At 38.2% G+C, this 22,410-nt stretch overlaps 1 protein-coding gene across 4 annotated transcripts in view; it reads left to right on the plus strand.

Annotated features, from left to right (window-relative positions):
- The window catches only part of POT1 (protection of telomeres 1), a 629,477-nt gene that overhangs the window by 135,991 nt on the left and 471,076 nt on the right, over positions 1-22,410 (plus strand). For 3 of the 4 annotated variants that reach the window (XM_083820263.1, XM_083820262.1, XM_083820261.1), the window contains exon 20: positions 755-2,431. In XM_083820263.1, coding sequence (XP_083676389.1) covers positions 755-867 — 113 coding nt within the window. In that variant the 3' untranslated portion in view covers positions 868-2,431. Of the gene's footprint in view, positions 1-754; positions 2,432-22,410 lie in introns of those variants that run through there. The other variant, XR_014578164.1, reaches the window with a different exon arrangement.

The following is a 22,410-nucleotide window of genomic DNA, read 5'->3' on the forward strand; positions in this document are numbered from 1 at the left end:
ATGTGGCATGCAGTGCTGTGTGAATACAGTCATGTTTAGGTATGCACTAACATGTTGATTGTATTCATACAGAAGTTTGCTGGAACTGTACTGAATGTCACAGCGCATTAGGGTAAACTGAAAGGGAATTCAGTGTATTGTTCGTGCTGTGTGAGAGATTCTTCTGAATGCACATACTGATTTAGAGCATCCCTTGCTACAGGAAACATCCATGGAAATTAAGCAAAAAAGCTTCAATCCAGATTCAGTCAAAGAGATTTTCATACAGTATTTCTGCTGTGGCAGAAATTCTCTATGCCCAAACCACGCACATCCAAGGTAGCCACAGCTTCAACCTCAGGAGCATACTCCACGAAGTACATGGATATCAATGACAACCATACCAGAGTCTACTTAAAAGACTATCCTATTGTAAAGGGTGTAAAGGATTCCCTTTTGAGACCAATTTCATTAGTCTTAGTATCACTGAGATGAGTTTTTATTATTGGGAGGTCTTTATGCTACACTGTTGTACAAATACAACCAAGTGGTATGGGGGTGGGAGTGGTCTTGGAGGCTGATTGTCACTGAATACCATTTCAGATGGTGCAGTAAATTTTAACACAAATTGGAATACTAGTTATGAATTTTAATTTCAAATTAGTAATTGATTTTTATTCTCTTTAAATATTTTACATGTTTAGATCCTAGTTAAGTTCTACTTCTATAAAAGTTAGAAATGAATATTAAATCATAATTTGGTTTTGATTTGTAGATGACTTGCCATGGCTGGAATGCTTCATCAAGTCCTATAACATCACAGATGGGAAGAAACAGCAAATTTATTACCAAATTTTTGACACTACGGTTGCTGAAGATGTTGTATAGTAATGTGTTACTGGTAGAAAGTAATTCTGTAAGAATCTTTTTTTTTTTTTTTGGATTTAAGACTGTATAATAAAACCTATGTTCCTTTCTTAGGAATTGAGCCTGTGTGCATTAAGTTTTAGTTTCTGTATTGAGTTAAGGTGAATGGGAATTTTGTTTTGATGTATTTACTATATTCCTGGCACACAGCCTTGTGATCTGAGTGCAGTTGGAGGTGGTAAGCAATTGGAAGCAATCTAGTATCCTGCTGTCTTTCAAAAAGGCAGTGATGAGGTTACTTTAAACTGGTGAATTTTACTTAGAAAATGCAGTCAGAATGATGCTGCATAGTTCATTTCTATATTAAAATAAGCATTGTCAGTAGAGATACGGAAAAGGAGCTGTTCAGTAAACTTTCAAACTATTTTCTACAAGTGTTTTGGTGGCGTAACAAATATGGTCATGTAATGATTATCACTAAAGTTAAAGTCAAGTCATGAAAGTAAGCTGAAGGAAAATTGTAAACTGAATATTGGTATTCACTAGATTGTAATGATTTTTTAAGGTGGCCCTATTGGGGACCAAAGTTGTTATCATGTTTATTACCTGGCTGTGTTTTCAAAGGCTCTCACATATCAGGGTAAATTTTCTGTCACATTACACTGCCCGTATCTGACTTTTCTATCTTTCATAATGAGATTGTATGACTAAATTTAGAGAAACCAAACCAATATAGTGACGTTGTGGCTTGAAAATACTGCTCGAGTAGGAAAATTACTTGATGGTTTTACTTTGCATTCAGAAGTACATAGGACAAATTCGGGACATGTTTTTTCAGTGATAATTAATGTAGAAATCCCTGTCAAATCAAATGCTTCCCATCAGAGAAAAATCACTTAATATTTACAACAGCTGTTTTTTAAGGGAGTTCAGAAGCAAGATGCAATACTTGTAAGTAGATTATTATTTTGATAGTAGATGACACTTTCTTTTTTAATTTTTATGGGATGCTTACTAGATTATACAATTTGTCAATTTAAAATTTAGTCTACATATTTTCTGATACTCTAAAAATTTATAGTGAGTTTACGTGCCATAAATCTGGAGAATGTGTTCTTTATTGATCAGTGTATGGGGAGAACGAATATTAAAGGGGGTGGTTATTGCATATTTACTTTAAAAGCTAGGGAAAAACTCAACTTTGGAATGGGGCTAGCAGTTTACCAAAGAGCAGTACTGACTTATCAAACATTGCCCGAATCTGTGAACAGACACAAAAGAAGAAAAAATAATTATAAAGGATATTATAAAACTTTAGACACTGGCAGGATCCCAGTGATTTCAGAAGTTAGGATTTAAATTGAAGGCAATCTTTTTTGCTTTTCTTGTATATAGTGCATGAAAACTTTTGAAGATATTTTGATTTTTAGATTTTTGTTAACAACTGATAACAGATATTGATAATTTACATTTTATTGTAAATAAGTCTTTTCATCACATCCCGTGTCTGAGATGCCTGTAAGAAAACTGACGCTTTTCTGCTGTTGAATATTGTATTAAAACGTTTATTAAAGATTTTTCCAAATACTGTGTTTTTTGTATTTGAATTCTAGTTCCTAGTTCATAAGACAGTGAAAACTTAGTCATGAATAGCCTTCCTCCAACAAAATGCATTGTTTGTATAGTTTGTTGATTGAAACATGTACATTTAATTCTCTTTCCAAATATAATTCATAGAAATAATTTTAATTAGTAGTGAAACATTAATGTGTTTTACAATACTAGAGATCACTATAGAAAAAAGAATTCGTGCACAGAGTTGAAAATGTCTGCTTCATTGGTAGCCTTTAATATGGAGTGATGGAAGTCATTGAGATGGGACACTGACCTTTAGTTTACCTGTTCTCATCAACACTGAGACCTGTGAATGGTTGAAAATCTTGAGATTGCTGTGTCCTGGACTTTGAACATCAACAGAGAGAGGTTTCTGGAAGCTGTGCATTTCAGAGAGCAAGTTACTCTTAGCCATTAGCAACCTTCTGTAATAGAAGTAAAAGTCACATTTCCCATGGTCGATTTCTTAACTATGTGATTTAAGTTTCTAAAATATTACTAAAATACCATGTCTGTTTTTAATAGTTTCTGACCTGTTTCAGTATTTTTTTATATATATTCAAAAACACTCCAGAATTGAAACAACAGATCAGGTTAGTATCTGTGCACTCAGAACCAGTGAAACAGTCCAGGCGTATCTTTCTCATGTCTCATCTTCCTCCACCTATTGCACATCACAGCATACAGGGTAACTGCATCAAAACAGTTTTTTTTTGCTAGAAGTGTGGAGTAAATGACAAATATGCACGGAAAACAAAGTATGTATCACACAGCAACATCACCACTGGCAAGTGCAAAGAATGTCTTTAGAGGAAGTATGAAAGAAAATAAGAAAAATACAAAAAAGCACTAAGGAAACATGAACTCATCACCCCTCACCAACACCAATTAATTGCACAGGTGAGTATATAGAAATGATAAAGTTGTAAGTAAGGAGAGACTTCAGGGGGGAAAAAAAAAGGCAAGAAAGCAAAATAAATGTGGAACAGTATTTTGAGGGATTCCCATATGCTTGACTCCTGAAGTCCTTGTTTTAAGGTGTTTTAAACACTTATGGTTGGAAGTCTTTCCAGTCAGTTCAATTTAATTAATTAAATTTTGAAACTCCAACTAAAAAGAATGTACAATAACAACATACATTACAGAAAGAAGAATGCATTTCTGGTAAGTGATCCTGCTGCTCAGTGGTGACTGAACTTTCTCATCAGCTTCTGCTGTTATGGGATACAGAGATTCACAGACAAGACTTTGAAATGTCGTGCTTAATGCTAATCCTTTGGCTACAGAGCAGCAGGAAGTGGGATTGGAGAAAAAAAAAAAAAAGCAGTGGAGCCCAAGCTAAGAGCCTTAGGTTTGCAACAGAAGGAAGAGAGTTTGTTTTAGTAGAGATGAGTGCTTAGCTCTTCATTGAACCACAGTGTTTTACATCACAGTAGATTTATCGTGTTAAAATATGTGAGGCCAGCATGAACTGTAATACTGCAACAAGGAGCATGGAGTAGTTAAATAAACATATTTTAAATGGTATGTTTAAATTCAGGTCAGGGTAGAATGGGAGGAGCATTGAAGTTAATGCTTGCTTGAAATTTTCTTCAAATAAGCATTGTTGCAAGTGTACTGAATAATGAATTGGAAATATAAGGATTGGAAACATTCAGCAGCAATGGGGAAGAAAAGGAAAGTTTTAGAGGACAGCAGCAAAGGCAAGAAGTGATGGTAAGGAGGCTTTAAGAGACTGATTGCTACAGACCCTGTTCACATCATTTCTTACATATGAAATTTCCAGAAAGAAATGCAGTTTGTGGAAACATCCACCTGATGAAGGATTACCAGGTCTTAAGTGCTTTATAAAAGTAGGGCAGAATTATGTTATAATTAATGAGCCTATCTACAGCAAAGACATGATTGGAATACAGAACTTCCTGCACCCCAGAAAGACATTATAATGTATTTTTCCTTTTTTTTTCTGATAAAACTTCAATATATGGTAACTCCATAACACTGCTGCCCTATCTGCAATTTGTCATCTTCATAAACCCAGCAAAGTGAAAGTCTAGGAATAAATCTCCATTTAGTAGATACTTGCTTTAATTTGAATTTTGTTAGTAAACTAGGGGGAAATATGGTTAGTATGGAAATAGACACTCTAGGTGTGTGTGTGTGAATATTTTATCTCATAACTGTTATATTACATATGCAAAGTTTTGAGCAGAAATTTGTTCCATACCTTCTGTGTGTGTACAGCACGTGAACTACCACTGATTAAAATACAGTTTTGTCAGGTGCCGGCTACATCTTCACAATGCAGTCCACATTTCTGAAGACTGGCTCAAAGACTATCAGGTAGACTTGAATTATGGAGTTATGAATCTGAATTATGGTGTTACTTTATTGAAATGAATTCTGTGAATGATGGCAGGTTAGAAATGTTGCTTGAATTTTGTGACTAGAAGAGCAGCAGAAATGAACAATTAAATCTGCTGATAAAACAGACTTAAGTACAGTCTTTATTTCTTCCTTTTCTCTGCAAATGGCTCCTTAAGCAACTCAGAGCTGCTCTGAATCAATGTTTCAAGTGACAAATATGACTAGTCACAGGCAGGGTGTGTATTAGTTGGGCGGGGGGTTATTGCTTGTAATGGGGAGGGATAAAGGGTGTGCACCAGAGAGCAGCATCTAATGCTATTACCCTGGTATAAATGTACTTTAATACGATACCCCAGCTAGAAGGAAACTTCTGTCACCATTTACTGTGCTAAAGGTGCAAAGCCCCATAAGAAGTTGGAGGAGTTGCAGTGATTGAGTTTGACGTAAGCGCACAACTTAAAGAGATGTCAAAGATCATCTTGACATGCCGCCTGTGGTCTCACTGTGCTCGGGTGCCCTAGCACATATGTGTAGTGATGTGCGTAAGGTCATGCTGCTCATAAAGCTACGGTTGTCTTAAAGGTAAGGCGTTTGGCTTCAATTACTCTTCCGCTGTGGGCTGTGTTTTGTCAAGGTGGGCAACAGAAGGTAAAGCAACTAGTGATACACAGGTAAAGGAGAAGGGTGCAGCATGATTTTCCACCAAGGTCATCCATTTATTAGCATTGTGCTGCTGCTTGGGTCCTTGCTTGGAAAAAAAAAAAAAAAAAAAAAAGGAATCTTGAAAAGTTTTGTTTGAGGGCGTGGGAAAAGTCAGAAGTTGTTCATGAAACCTTGAAGGACAGTTAAGATCAAGGAGTGTCCATTAATTATCTAACAATGCACTTTTTAAAAAAAAATCAGATAATGCAACTTGAAAAATCTTGATGCAGAGAGCTGTTGCCTGCCATGAGCTGTATGATTTTGGTAATGATTAACTTTTGGAATATTATTCCAATCTGCATGCAAGTGATTAACTAGACTACTATTTCACTGTCTTATTTGCAAACTTGTTCAATGCCTCTGGATCCAGTTCCTGGAAATTGTTTCTATTTGACCTGGGGGAGATCAGTTTGTTTTTCTTTTAAAAACCGAATGGGAGAAAAAATCTTGCAAAAATACCAATCCCTTATTAACTAGATACACTTCTCCAAGCACAGGGGCCTGCTCACATCAGATCATTTTTTTCTGGCAATTATACAATGATACGAAGTGTACCTTGTCACAGCAAGCTTACCAAAGCATTGTAAAAATAGCAATAGTTTTCAAAGCTCATTTATCTGTTCTTTAAGACCTGGAAAAACGGGAATGTCTTTGGCCTACTTTTCAATCTGGGTAAAGAGGTGGCTGATCTGATGTGATAGGGCAGGGAATTCTTAACTCATTTCTTAGTGGTTACAGCAAAACTACTCATAACCTCATTTTAAATAGAGGTCATTGGCTAATATGTGTCAGGAAAGCATAGAGCTGTACCAAATACTCCTGTCAAGAGCAAATGCAGCAGAGCAAATCAGAATTGGAAATCAATTCCAATTGAAACTGACACAAGGAAAACTAAAGCAGAGGGAAATGTGACAGTGATATATTCTGCTTTTGGTAATTCAGCTTTGGTAGAGAATTCTGGTCTGAAACTTAAACCAAATAACAAATAAAAATTCACTATGACAAAAAGCATAATGAAACTACTTAGATTAGAGAGCCCACAAGAGACACTGCACTGAAAATTGCTGTTTTCTTATTGAAAATTGACTTGTCTTCCCTAAATGTTTCATTCTTTAGGCATTTCTTCTGGCAGTCAGTTTATTTAGGTTCCCAATCCAGTCCAACCAACATTTGGATTTTCCAGCTTAGTCTATCCAGCAAGGCTGTCAGCTAGTTATTTTATAGGAACTGAAGTCTAGCTATCTGCGTCAGCAAAGAACTGGAGACTGTAATCGCTTTGGGATCCTGACCACATCAGGTAATAAGAAAAGCCACCAATGTTCATTAACAACTACTCCATGCAGTTTTTCCTATCTGTAGTGATGCAGCTGGAAGACTGTTGTACAAGGAGTTAATGATATGCATGCTTGCTGCCTTCCCATGTACGTAGGTGCACCCCGAATAGCCTGTGAGTGCTTATCAGCAGAGTGATCCATGATTACTCTGGTGTATGCCTCTGTTCCATGGATGCCGTGCAACTTGCTCTATACAACAGTATTATTAATCAGGGTATGCTTAATCAATGCATAAGTAACCAAGTTGTATGTATTCAATATGTATTCAATAAATGTATGTATACTGCATTGTCTTGTGTACTTCAAATACTATATGCACCTGTCTGGGAACTATACCTTTGCTGAGGTGAGAGCACTGGAATGTACTGTCCAAGGGACTCTTCAAAATGAGGTCTGGATTCCAAATGCAGCAGCCCTCAGTGCTTTTTGCATCATTACAGAATCACCTAGGTTGGAAGAGACCTCCAAGATAACCTAGTCCAACCTCTGACCTAACACTAACAAGTCCTCCGCTAAACCATATCGCTAAGCTCTACATCTAAACGTCTTTTCAAGACCTCAAGAAAACCACTTCCCTGGGCAGCCCATTCCTAACAACCCTTTTGGAAAAGAAGTTTTTCCTAATATCCAACCTAAACCTCCCCTGGCGCAACTTTAGCCCATTCCATTCTCGACCCCCCCCCCCAAAAAAAAAAAAAAAAAAGCACTCACACAACCCCTGAGAATTGGCAAGAGCTGTTTATTGCCAGGACATCTTGCAGGTAAGCCTGCAGGATGTCTGTGGTGTTTGGTGGCTCCAAGCTAATGCTTGTGATGGAGCCTGAACAACGAGTAGGGGGCTCGCCGGGCACCCCTGCGATGCTGTTGGTGCTCTCGGATGGCAGAGCACAAAGACATGCCACAGTAGTCCCAGCTCTCTTCTGACCAAGGTGGATCCACTTCCATCTGTTCCTCCACATCTGGTGGATCCAGCTCCATGGGCTCCACAGTGCTGGGCAGAAGGCTAAGCCAGTCTTTGCCCAGAACTGCCCAAATGGGATGCCTTCCATCAAGAATGTTTTCAGGCCAGTGTGCTGAACCAGGGGGTCGTCCAGTTCCACGCCTTGCTCCCATGCCACTGTCAGCTTGATTTTCATGCATGGGTCCGACGCTGCCATCTGGTTTACGGCCATTACTGGGTCCCGCACTGTGCCCCAGACTATGGGCACGCCTCTGCTCCCTGCGGCTGTCTGCCTGATGTTCCTGCCTTCGCCCCACCTCACTGTTGCTCCTATGGTAAGGCCTAAGCCCCCTATTGCTGGGTGTTTGAGGGGCCGGCCTGTTCCCCGCATCGTTGCGGTGCCAATGATACCACCTGTATGTGTCTGTGGGCTGGGCGCCAGAGGTCTGTTGGGCACTGGTGTCTCTTGTGCCACCGGCACTATCCCTCCACCCACAACACATCTCCTTCTGCTCGGGTTCATTCCTTCTCGGTGCTTCACCGGACTGCATCGCCGTCCTCGCACACCAAGGAGGCCTGCCGCTCGCCTTGCTGCTTCTAGTCTCCTTCCTGCTGCACAAGCTGGCAGTCAGAGGGCCTAGATGCTCAGCGAATGCTGGGCCAGCTGCAGGGGTCCTGTTTTATAGGGCCCGCAGCAAAGGTGGGGCAGTGGTGGCCAGTGTGACCTCAGCAAGCCTCTGTGATGGGGTGGCCCATACGTGGTCAAAGGCGGCTGTGTTGGGAGCGGCCTGGAAGGTGCCCTCATGTGGACAAGGAGGAGGGTTGGGGGGGGCTGAGGGCCCCTTCTCTGGGGCTGGCTACCACGGGCCATTTGGCTTGCCAGAGAGAAAGGCTGCCCCTCGGCCAAAGGGACTGCCCTGCACCTCCCATCCTGTGCCCTGGGTTTATTTTTAACTCTGGTTTTTAGGTAATTTCATTCTATTCTTTACAGAAAAGAAGAGAAGCAAGCTGCATCTTGTGAGCAAGACTGAAGAACAGCTGATGAACCTCACCAAAGACACGATCTCTGCAGCATGCCATGGTCCACCAGGAGGGGCTTGTCTGATTCTGTAGTTCTGGGCTTGCCAGTTTCAGGAGGGACTTCAGATTGCTGTAATCATTTCTGCAATTTCCATTCTTAGCTCAATAAACCATGTAACCAGCTTTGAGTGTTGGTGCCTTTCATACTGAGATCCTGAAAGAAGTAGCACCTCCTTGGTGCAAAACACCATTGCTCTTAGAACATACCAGTACTCCACTGTTTTTCCTTAAATCCATTCAGCAAGGTGGAATATTAAAAAAAAAAAAAATGCAACTGTTGGTCATGATCTAATGAAGAGCACTTGAAAAGTTCAAAATAAAGGCAGTATATTGAATCTTGGTTTACAATAGCAGTCTCTGCTCCAAAATATGCATTGACAAATATGCATAATGCCAGGTGGCAATGTGGCAATATAGCCCCTTAAGTTCTTCCTTTACAATTTGTGCTTAGTTCCAGGTTTTATTTGGTTGTAAAAGAAATTTATTCTGAGTTAAATAAAAACAAAAAAAAACCTCTTGATTTAAAAATTATATTTCTGATCTTTGCATAGGGAGTAGAGGAAAACAATTGCCACCTGGCACTGTTTCAGTGTAGATAAGCTATTTTTTTTTAGACGACAGCAGAGAAAGAGGTGCTGTAATGGGTGGGATCAAAGGTAGTAGAATTATTTTCAAGAAGCATACCCAGTATCCCATTGTATTTCATTGCAGACTAGAGTGGCGGACAGGGTATATCCTTACATAGGAGCCTGGCAGCCCTGCTGCCAGCACCTGGGCATGCACACACAGCACAACATGCTGTCTAAACTCTGTAGCCATAGGAGCAAGCTCACAGGCAGTCTGTGAAGCCTATTTACTCATCCTTAGGGATGCAGGTGACCAAGGGTATTAAAGGCTGATGGATGTAATTTTCTTTTTCATCCATATGTTCCCTTCTGTACCTCTGGCAGTGTAGAAGGGGTTTGATACAGGCAGAGCCCAGGCTCCCAAGCTGATAAGATACTGACATCTTGCTATTGCTGGCTCAGATGTTCTGATTTTAGTTAAAGAGAACTGCATGAAAATTGACAGTGTAATAAATAATGTTAGAAAGCTGTTAATTCAAAAATTCTAGTCTGTTCACTGATAGAGCAGAGCCAGACTCTTAATGAGAAATGAGGTTTCAGTAAACAGAAATATATTTGGTCATGATCCATAAAGGGCTTGATTTCTCAAATTAAGTGCAGAAATAATGTGGGACAGAAATGTGCAATTTTCTACCCTACTCTTTTTTATCAGCTGAAAAACACATTATTAAATACTTAAAAGTTTATCCTTCCCTGTAATAGACACACACAACTTAAATGGTAGTTGGCAATGAAGGACTGGGACATTTTAATCAAGAGAAGAACTTAACACTTAAGGCCTAATTGTGCAAATAACCCATCTGTCTTGTACAGTGCAGAACCAGAGTGATATTTTTAAGGCTAAATCAAGCCCTTAGAAATTAGACAATCTGTTGCCACTTCTACCCAGCTGTACTTTGTGCAGTGGCACTATTATCTGCTAACTCATCTACTACTAGGCAATGTGCTAGTGGAAAGAAAGGGTTTCAAATAATTGAGCAAATGATTATCACATTTCTTCTTTTAGTGGTACTGAAACTATCACAGACCCAAAGTTATATATACTCACTGAAATGAAATATTTCATTTAGAAATGTGCTAAAGAATTCATTAGAAAATTCTCCACAGCTTTCTCTTAACCTGGATTTTATCATTATTTGCAGATAGATACAGTCCCAGTAAGACTTCATGGAATTCTTCTGCGTAATCATTCAACAAAACTACAACATATATTTTAAGTTTTGCCATGGGCTCATTCATTTGGCTAGCCATCTGTCCACCTAGGTAAAATCCAAAGTCAAAGCCTATATTTCTTGAGGCAGTGTCTAACATCTGGACAGTCCAGTCCTTTTTATTCAATTATTATCTTTTGCAGCCACTTGAGGTAGAGCTTTGTGAACCAGTGAGCTTCTTAGCTTCAAGATGTATCAGTAAATTCAGATATTTGTTTAGAACAGATGAATGAAATGAGTGGTCAGGTTTCAGTTACTGTTTCTCAGTATCTGAAGAAATTGCGAATATCTGAAATAGACATTCACAGCTCTGTTTGTTTTGTTTTGTCTTGTTTTTACTAGCATCATCGCAGTGATAGAAGAGCACTTTAATTCGCTATATTCATACTTCAGACTTAGCTGAGAAGATCACACACAGAATAAGAATGAAAAAATAAATTCTGACACAACGAGCTGTAAGGGAACAAGGCTTAGTCATAAAAATTCCCTTTAGACAATCAGTACATATTTCATTGTAATTTACTTAAAAGAGTAAGACCTCAGCCTAAACAATCATGTTATCTTGTTAGAAGTGCATCTGAAATATTTGCTATTTGATCTCCATGGACAGAAAACATCTAATACACATTATTTTTTTAAGGTAGTCAAGCCAGGGACCACAGCCAGAGTTGTGAATCCTTTGTGTTATGCCCCTCACAGACAGCCATATGGACACAATCCTTGTCATAGATTGTGCATGTTTATGATCGGATACAACACATAAATGAAACAGATGAAAGGGAGGGATGTGAAAGAAAGGATGTCAAGATAACAGTATAATTAACAAACTTGCGTTGCTACAGGCCAGCTCACTGTGCTCGTCTTCCCTGAAGGGGCAGCATTGCATCTCAAGTCCACTGATTGCAAGAGATCTGTTTTCTGTTCTTAGTTTTGCTAAAGGTAGATAGTCAAGATTTCAAATATTGCTCATCTGCCACTTAAGAAAGTAACTGCATTCTTGAAGCACTCTTTGGAGAGCTGTTCAGCATGTCTTCTGGAAAGCTGGCTGGGGTGTTGCACCATTAATTTGTTAGAAGCTTTCATTCAGCGCTCCAAAGCATTACTGAGTTATTCCTTTTCCTAAGGAAACAGGCTCAAAGCAATTAACATCATACACACAGTATGAAATAGACCTTTCCTTTGTGTTAAAACTATACCAGGAAAGTTCATGTGTGTGGAGAAAAACAAGTCTAATTTATGTTCATCACTTAACACTTCTGAGAGAAATAGAAAAAACTCATGGCTATGACATATGTTAAATATCATTTTAAAAACACTATATGTACATCCTTTTTAATTTCAAAAACATTTCCAAATTGTGTTAAGCTACTACATATTGCTTTAAGTTTGCAGTAGGTAGCTTTTTGCATGAGAATTACCCAGTAATACTTATGCAAAAATGCAATGTAAAAAATGCAGTGTTAAAATACATAATAAAAAAGAGATGTTGATTTAAAACTCCATATATAAGTACACCAAAAGGTGGTTTCCTAGATTTAACAAAGTCAGACATTGGGCCTAGTTCAAGAAAGATGTTAAGCATATTCTGTCTTTTCTGAGTCAGACTGATTTTGCTTACCTTGAAGAATCAAGCTTTTATTGCTTATGTCCGAGGGCCACACAAATTTGAGTTTTATGGGATCAGATACAACAGCAATTCATACTAAGTCTTGCATCCTATTATGGGCTAAGTCTATTAAGATGGCAGGTGGTATACGAATGTTAACAATCTGTTTAACCTCAGCACTTCAGCTTCTGAAGATAAATAACTACAGGTCTTTCTGCTGGCTTGTTTTTTTTTCTGTTCGTTTGTTTAAATGTGTATGAATATGTACTTGAGTCTTCAGTGTTACTGCAATTCATGGATTCAATTAACTGTACATTTGCACTTAATGCCTATAAGGAAAGACCAGGATCCAGATTTCTGAATAAAATACATTGTGCCACTGTCAGAATTTGTTCAAATTCAGGCAGAAGATTACTGTTCAACAATTTCAGCATAGTGACTCGAACTGTCATGAATAGTGTATTGGTGGTAGCTGCTATTTGTGATCACCTTTTACATTGACATGATCATACGAATATATTAGTCTGAGACTTTAGCCTATTATCTAATATAAAATGTGACATAAACTCACTACCTGCAAAGTCTTCTGACTTCCTTAGAAGTTGAAGGTGATCCTCGAGCTCTTACATTCTGGGGTTATATACAAAAGTCTTGATATTGTGCATAATGCTCTGTGGGTCTGAGAAGCAACTAAGAACTGAATTTTTACAACTTTTTGATCATGCTTTGTGTACATCCAAGTCAAGCAGGAATCAATTTTTGGAAGTTTGCCCAAGGTTTCCAGTGCTGTTCTTCATTTTCAAGCAAATTAAAGACGTTTTTATGCCAGCACTCATAGCATTTGAGTTGAGATTGACATAGCCCTTTGAATCCTGATGAATGATCACTGTCTTGAACATTTTATCTCTGGAAATACGGAAATCAGTCTTCTTTTTGCTTCTTAAAACTCAATGGGCCTTATTCATCCCCTGTATAATTATGATGATTACAAAGCAATTACACTACAGATAGGTCAGATAACTTGTGAATCAGTTCACCATGTATGGTTCTTTCTAGATAATAGAATGAAGACTTAAAACTACTGCACTTAATAGTGAAGATTTAGTGTTGGCTTCAGAATGTTCCAGCTGATTGCTGATTAGACATTTGGCCGTAGCAACAAAATTTCATGTGAACACAGAGAAAAACTTGAATGATTACGATGTTAATCTTTTTAGAGAGTCACAGTCACCGAAACCATCATAGGAAAGCAAGTAAGGATATTATATGAGTATGGACAAAATTCCTTTCAAACTTATTTAATTGCCAAGGGGCTAGAGCTCAGTTCTTTCCAGTATGGAAAAGCAATTATTATATATCAAACTCTCTAATTTATTGTGCATTGGTTTGGTACACAGAAAAGAATTTCTCTAAATCCTCTTCCATACTTTACCCTTAGCCAATAAGCTATCCATTACATTCTACCTATTTGGGAAAAAGGTGTTTGTGTGTATATATTTAATAGGTTTAGTGCTCCTCCAGAAATTCATTTGAAATTCCTTCATCTGTAACAAAGAACCTAGATGGAATTGGTGCACCTGAATGCAAGAGGAGCTGACAACTCTGGTTTGATATTAAACTCAGTGGAGCTGCCTCTGCTTATCTCACTGCATTCTGAAATGCTTCCCTACCCTGAGAACTGATTTTGTGGAAGTGTAGCAGACTTCCTGGTCTGGGAAGTAGACTCAAGGATCCCATACATACAGTGCTTAGTTGATGCTTAGTGTTAGATGGTAGTTCCTCCAAATTTCCTCAGGCTTCTGTGAATCCAGTTTGCTTCTGTGCTCTCACACATCACTGCTGATACCCTGAGTTGTCACTACTGGACCCTAAAAACAACTGATGCTCTCTCTAATCTCTCCCTGGAAGGCCTAGGCATTAGGCTTTGCACAGATACAATTATTTTTAAAGATGCAATTCCATAAATCATTGAAGCCCAAGGAAGTCCATGCTGCCACCAAAATCAGTCCTGGTCATAAGTTCCCAAGCCCTCTGTCATGTTGGTAGCAGTAGGGTTGTATGATCTGGCTGATCAGCTCCCTGATGTAGCTCAGAAATAAGCTTTGTAGATTATTTCTTGCTTCCAGAAGCCAAGTGCCTTACAGTTCTTACTTCCTGTCCTGTTCTGCGAATTTTTCTGATTTTTTTAGAATTTGCCCATTAAAAGAAAAACTGATAAATAGAGAGCTTAAGTGCAATATTTCAATTTTTAAATTTCAGTGGATTGCTGGGGGGGGGGGGGGGTGAACAACCCTCTCTCCACACAAACAGATATTTCTGTGGCAGAAAATTCACTTCCATAGTTACATTTGTACCCCGCTGTGTTCCCCTACATTCCCTCTCAAAAAAAATTGTCTCTTCTGGATTTGATCATGGCCATTCTCCAAAAAAATTTTTAAATGGCTTGGCTTAAAACAAAATTTCCTTAAAAAGAAATAAAATGTGATCACTTTAGTCTGTGTTCCCACAAGTGCAGCTGTGGGAACAGTCACACAAAACATTGTTTTACCAGGACTAAGAAGGAGTAACAGTAATAACTAACTGGTGGAAATGGGGGATGTCACCTCTTAAACTGGATTCACTGATGAACATATGGTGACAGGTAGCCATGGCTAGAAAGACCAAATGGGCAGGGCAAGCCTTGGGTAAGGTACCACAAATATTTGTACTTACTTTCTGTTTCGACTTGTGATTAGTTCTTCGGATCTGTTGTATTAGAGGAAGTTTGGAGATCTGCTCAAGTTTCAAAATTGTCTTTGTTAATTTCAGAGTGGTTTTCAGAAATAAGATTCTTAGATAATATCAGCCCTTCTCTTCAGATTGAAAAAACACAGTGTTTTACAGAACTTCACAGGCTATATACCACCTATTCTCTGAGTGGGCCAAAAGCTACAGGACAATGTTAGCACAGTGAATCACCATACCAAGCCCCGAACTGTACTGACCACACTGACATGGATGTTCAGCACTGACTGCGAGCAGGACAAGCTTACCCGTTCCTATGAAACAACACAAGTGAAAGACTGATTCCTCTGATGAGTAGTTGCAGCACTTAGTGCAGAGAGCTTCATCCTTTTAAAGATGTGGGTAGCCCTTTGCCCTTTGAAAAGACCCTTGTTGTACTTAGTGTACTCTGAAGAAGGCAGAGTGAAATTTCACCCAGATGAGTCCCAGATGAGGGAGGAAAGAAAAGCGACTTTCTTAAGAAGCATTAAGAAGTGCACTAGAATAATCCAATAGGATTGTATTGACTAATCCGCAGTGAACCTAACTGAAAGTTGTACGCAATAGAGAAAGGAGAGGAGATGGAAGAAAAGAGAACAACATTACAAGTGGATAAAACTTGTTTGTGTTTCAGCTTCCAAAAAAGCTTAGTTGTCAGTGAGTTGAGATTGGCTATGTTCTTTCATATGTATCTGAATTAATATATCTGTATTTTCCTCCAGAGCAACCTAAAATATTTTCTACATCACAGATTTTAGCCCTGTCTGAACTGTAAAATCCTCACAATTACAAGTTTATTTTTAGTTGATGGATAGGAAAATAAATGTGCCTACTTCCCAACAGAGATGGATGACTTCTGAACGTGGAAGAGCACAGGTGAGGTGAGTTCCAGTCTAAACTGTTTACAGATGGTTCCAAAAACAAATGCAGTGGCCTTGAAAACCCATATGGCAAAACCCTTACTCAAAGGGTACCTTTGGCTATTTCTGAAACACACAGACACATCTAACAATTAGAGGCTAGAGCAGCACATTACAGGTAGCCCCACACTCCCACAGAGACAGAGAAATGGGCAGAAGAAGTGCTGCTGTGGGCTGTTGACCCAGCACAAAAAATAGGCTCCGATGTGGCAAGAGCAGGCTAAAAATTCCTTAGTAAAATGGAAATGACAATTATATCTAAACACAAATATTTTGCAGAAACTCATCCCATTGAAGGCTGCCTGCTGGAGCACAGACAGTGTTCAGCTGGAGGCTTGCCAGCTGGCTGAAGTACCAGATGCTGAAGTGCCTGAGCTTTCAGGGTTTAAAGCTCTAGGGCTGCATCACCATGTGGGTGGCTCTGGGCCTCCAGGGCTCCCAGATTATCTGCTTCCCATCATGGAGTCTGGAAATAAAGAGATCACTGATGATGAATATCTCAGGGCTCGGCTTCCCACCCCTTATCAAGAAGCCCTCCACCCATGACATCTGCATTAGGGATGAAATGTTTCTTTTTTTTTTTTTTTAAGTAACCATTTTGAAATTTTCAGCACCTCTGAAAAATTTAATTTGCTTACAATAAATAGATGGCTACTGTGAATCCAATGGCAAGTCAGATTTTAAAAGGCCTTCTAGTCCTTCTACCCCAGGCAGGACCAGCCTAGACCATACCTAGAGTATGTCTAGACCATTCCTACAAATGTTTGTTTAGACCGCCTATAAATGACCTTAGTGCCCATGGCAAGGTTAAGAAAAGGATTTGGACACTGAATACTGTGAGGTTAAGTTATGCAGAATGGCAGTAATTATCATGCACACATTGTTGTGGGAGGCACAACATTCATAAAGTTTCTTTCATTCATAAAGTCTGTACGACTTCATAGCCAGGATCACCTACAGCTAATCAATACAATTTCATTATTTCTGCCAGGAAACACTGTGAGAGCCACTTCACAATGCATTTATGTCCATGAAATCTGCAACTCTGATTTAAGTTCATAATTGAGATAATCCATGCTGAATTTTGTGTAAACAATAAGTACTAATTAGCTAATTGAAGAAGTCAGGAGGATGAGAGGAACAAGACAGAGGGAAGCACATTATAAAAAAAAATGATGTGATGAATAGTATTTTAATAATCAGTGCATATTCCATGCATTGCATGTCTTTTTAATTTTTTTTCCTTTTTTTTTCTTTCTTAAGTAATCAGGAGGAATTTATATATATAAGTAGATTTCACTCACATGTTATAAAACTTGGCCTATTAAAAGAAGTTGTTTAGAAAAAAAAAAAAAGGAAGAAAAAAAAAGCAGCCTTAATATCTCTTCCAATCCGTCACTAATGAAAAAACCTAAATCGCTAAGCAAATATCTTGCTTGGGGAACTTTTCTCTCTGTCTAACCAACATCATTGCTGATTGCCTCACATTTTAATTATTTGACACTTTCTTTGTGAGACTAAAACTATACATTTGGAAGTTAAAATAAGAAAAATATGTTTGCTAACTATTTTCAAAAACCCCGATTTCAGATGAGAAAGTACAAATTTGTAATGTAAAAACCCACAGATTGAAGTGGATAGTTTGGGGAAATAGTGAAAATCAGAAACATGAACAGCTAAACTCTTACCAAGCATTTATATTTAATTGTGTCAAACCTTTAGTCAAGTTAGTAATAAGCATGCAGATCATTAAACAGCTTAATTGAATATGAGTGACATCTGCTTTTGAACAATTAGATGGCATAGCATATTTTCATAATGAAAGAATTGACTTAATTTCCCTCTTCTCTCACTGAAAGTTTATTAAGTGGTTCAGCCATTAAAGTGCTTATTTATTAGTGAAGCCCAGATGGCCAACCACCATAAGTGTAAAGAATAGCTGAGCGATGTCAGACCTTAATTAAGTGATTGCAAATTAGAGGAACATCACTCAGAGCACAGAGGCTGAAATTATACCCTTTTCTGCCATTATAAATCCATAATGCTTTTTGGAAAGAAAAAAAAAATCTAAATGAGACTCATTCAGAAAGTAAATTCTACCACAACAATGTAAGGAAAATGTGATGCACCCTTACCCAAATTCTGTCACTGCTTCTGTTGAACACACAACCCCTGAATATTTTCTTAGATGCATTTGTGAGGAGAATGTTTTGTGTGCCTTCAGTGGGAACTTGAGGTACTCAGAAGCGAAGGATTAGGTGAGAAGTCTGCCACACATAGTTATGTCTATTTTTCCTCACTCTGAAAGGAAGTAAGCATATAATAACCAAGCACATTTTTTCCTAAACGTAAGTAGTAGCCAAACAACTCTCAGGATAGCAAGGGAGTGCTGGACAGGGTAAAACAGACACTTTTCTTCTCTGATTTGACCGATGTTTTAATATGTGGGTCTGTTTCCTTGCATGAACATAAAGCATAGATCCATAGCCCTCCCAGGCTCCATCTGAGCAAATTTTCTGTCCCAAAATACCTTCTGTACAAAGGATGGAGAATGGTGTGATTTAGACTGTAGTGGATTTGCATTTCCTGATGGGCCTCAGTTCAGGCCAGTTTCCAGGCTGTTTTGTGCAAAGCTAGTGGAAAAGGTAACCAAAGACCAGGTTTATTACCAGAAGATGGTGGTAAGTTTAAGCTCTTTATGAACAAGGATTTATGTTCCCATTAGAAGTGTTTATCAGCAATGGGTTTCTCCATGGCTCAGATTCTGTTTTCCTCACTTGTTTCTAAACTGGGTATGCAGGCAAAACTACCACAGATTAAATAACAAAAGTGAATTTTCTTGGATGTTTGCAATTCCCCAGTAACTGCATCTCTCAGAAGTGCAAGAAGAGTTTCCATCACAAAACATAATTCTAAACAAAGATGGGAACTGTTACAACCCAGGCATTCAATATTGTTATTTAAGTAACTGCAGATAATAATTAGGCCCACTATCCAGGCTAGTGCTCAAACACCAAAAATCAATTTAAGTTTAATGTTGCGCATAACTCTTTCTCGAGTAAAGACTGCAAATCCATAACATATTTCCCTTTAAACATTTAGAGATTTTCTGGATGTTGTCAACAACAAAACAACTAAAATATGACTTTTAGTTGAATGTGGTCATGATACAAGCCCACCAGTCCTTCTGTTCCCAGCACAGAGTCCTCAGTTGTCAGTGTCCACTGAGAAGGATTTATCAAGCAGTGCACCACAAGTGTATTGTTCACCCTGTTGCTTTTGGTTTTGCCTTTTTTCATTTCCAAAGACCACAAGGAATGAAGATTGCTTTGCAGCCAAGACTGGTGTCTTCCCACTGCAATCACTTCACCTCACTGCCATAGACACTAGATGGATCAAACCACGGTTGTAGGCCATCAGATGAAACTCTTAACATTTTGCTCTTCTGAATTGAAACAGCCTCTTTTCATATCTCTTTCCAGCATGAAACGGGAAGCAGGTTTCATAGTGGATACATTCAGGATGAAAAAAAGCAACAGATCAGGGAAAAAATGGTTGATGAACCGGTGAATGATACAGTCAACACATTCCTGGACCTGCTGAAATCAAGAGGTATGTTTTCCTATTAATTTCAAGAAGTGTTGGATTTCACTAAAAGTTTGCCTGTGCTTGACTCCTGGTGGGATTTATGCCTTCAGTAAATTGCTTAGCAGTTTCTACTTCCAGGCTATTCTTGACAAATTGTAAATATGAACTCTCTGGCACAGGACCACTAAGGCACATCAAATGAGATTTTTCATCATTGCTGTTTCTTATACACCTCAACTTCCATCAGATGGAAGAGACAAGGCTATATCTTATCGGATTTTACAGTTAATTGACTTGAAATTCTCTTGCATTTATATCTGGAGGAAAACTTAAAAAAAAAAATAGTGTTTAAAATTCCCTTTGTAAATTTGTGATGACTGAACAAACTATTCTTTTAGCTCACATTGCTTACAATGTCTCTGCATATCCCATTATAGTTTACTATGGGGTCTTATAATGCAAAAGAAGATAATATTCTTAATGAGACATTATTGTCTAATTGTTTTACAAGACTGTAGTATATTTATTCATCTGTTAATTACCCAAATTGTCATCCATATTTTCAATCTTCCTAATAAATCCTGCCTTTGTATTGTAAAATGGGTTTGGCGTCTTGTATCAATAACTATTCTCATTATTTTGTTTTTGCTAAAGGGGTATATCTGAAAAATCAGATGTGCAGCACTGGAAGATATACATATATATTGTGCCCTCAGCCAGTTCATCATTTGAAAGAAACTGAGACAGCATAATCAGTCTAAGTAAGGCTACACCCCTTATTGTGGCTGACAATTTAAACTCCATAAATATGATGTGCAACCCACCAGTTGTACAAGGACACCAAAAAGTAATTGTGTATTTTAAAATATTTGCTGGATAAAAACGGAAAAGGGAAGAAAGAAAAGTGCATCAACAATTCCATGTTACTAATTCTGCCATTAGAATTTGCAGAGGAAGGGATACGTCTCTTATGGCAGTGACAATTTGGTAATGATTGCAGACGGATCTTAATTTCTGGTGCATCTTTGTCATCTGGAAAAAGTTCTTTGGGAAGAAAGAGAAGTATCAGCAAATATTATGTACCAGCAGTGACAGATGGAGACCTAAACTGCTTTATATCTTGTGCCCTGCCTACTGTCCAGTTCTAAGGAAAATGATAATAGAGATGAAACCTGTTCATCATCAACTTTTTATAGGTTTTTCTTTTTTTTTTTTTTTAAATCATTTTTTTCCTGCCAACGTCTTCATAAATTCATATGCTTTACTAATTGCAAGAGTGAAGATTTCCTGTTTACTAGTCTTGGGCCATAAATCATGGTTGAAACCCAGAAGCTTAGCAGTATGCTTTTTCTATAAACACGCCTTGGTATCCTGCAAATCAGATGCTGGAAAATGATTGACATTCACTTTTGTCAGACAGATTTAATAGCTTCTTATTAAAACAGCATATGTCTGGATTTACTTTTTTGGTACTAGTGGATTGCTCATTTATATTAAGCATATGTTGAGAATGATGTGTATAAACATTATGAAGATTCACTTAGGAAAATCAAGCAAAAGGGCCTGAAATTGGCATTTATTAACTGTTTCCAATAAAGCAGACTCAATTCCCATTTGTGTAACTCCAGGGAGGATGTTTTGAGAACCAGTGTTTAAATTTCTAAGGGTAAGAAAACGCTCCTTTGCAATCACACTGTCAATATCAAAAGAAACATAATGGGAATAAAAATAATGGGTCCTTCAGTAGGTACTATACAGCAAGGTTAATAGTCTGTTCTACAAATGTGGGTTGGCAAAATGCATAGGATCAGGCAAACTAACATAATATTAATTTTAACTAAGGTTAACATATAAACTTTTCTGTTCAGTTTTAAAATCTGAGTGTCTCACTCCTTCTACCCACCCTGCAGCAGAAGGGAAGCATTTTGATTCTCATGTGAACAGATTTGCATGCCACACAGATGGATCTGCCCTTTTACAGCAGAGCTCTGGTTGTTTGGGATCTAATCCTGGCATTATTTGAAGTTAATGGCAAAACTTCCCTAGATATCAGTGGAGTATGTTCAAAATTATAGACTTCTGGTTTAATTCCTGATTCTGTGAAGGTCTCTGATATGAGGGACTAAGCTTGGATGCAGAAAACAACTGGAACAGAATGGTTTTAGGTAAGTGGTTTGGTAGCACCTCACAAGATTGTTCTTGGCCACTTCAGACAGCACACTGAGGACCTGAACTTAGCCGTGGGCTACTTGTGTAATCAGCACTTGTGGGAGGAGAAATGGGCTCTGAATGCTATGCCTGTTAACATCTGCAGCAGTCCAAGATCAGATGTACCTTAAAAGAACAGATGTTGAAATATGTTGTGACCTATGGGACAGAGAGAAAAAACTGCCAGGTCCTGTAGATCATAACTTTGATAAGAACCTCCTCTCAGCTGTTGGTCTTAGCCTGCCTTGGCACCATTAGCTGAACGTTAAAATACCTTTATAAGTCTGCCAGATAATTATAGAGTTTATTATTGTAGATATTATTTTAATTTATTTGAAATACATTCCAGTGTTTCTCATAGTTTCATACTTACAATCTTAACACTAGGGGGGAAGGGAGACTTTGGTCAATGCTCACATTATATTTATTATTTGTATTGCAGGGGTCTCAATATCTTTGAATATTTCCAAACACCAGTTGAGCAAATGTAAACAGAAAATAATCTCTAAAATACTTTTTCTCATCTTTGGTGAAAAAACTAATTATTTTACTTCTTAGGAAAGACCACAGGACATACCTCTTACAGAGGATGCATAATCTGTTAA

The sequence above is a fragment of the Anser anser genome, assembly GCF_964211835.1.
Source record: "Anser anser genome assembly, chromosome: 1".
Classification (NCBI taxonomy): domain Eukaryota; kingdom Metazoa; phylum Chordata; class Aves; order Anseriformes; family Anatidae; genus Anser; species Anser anser.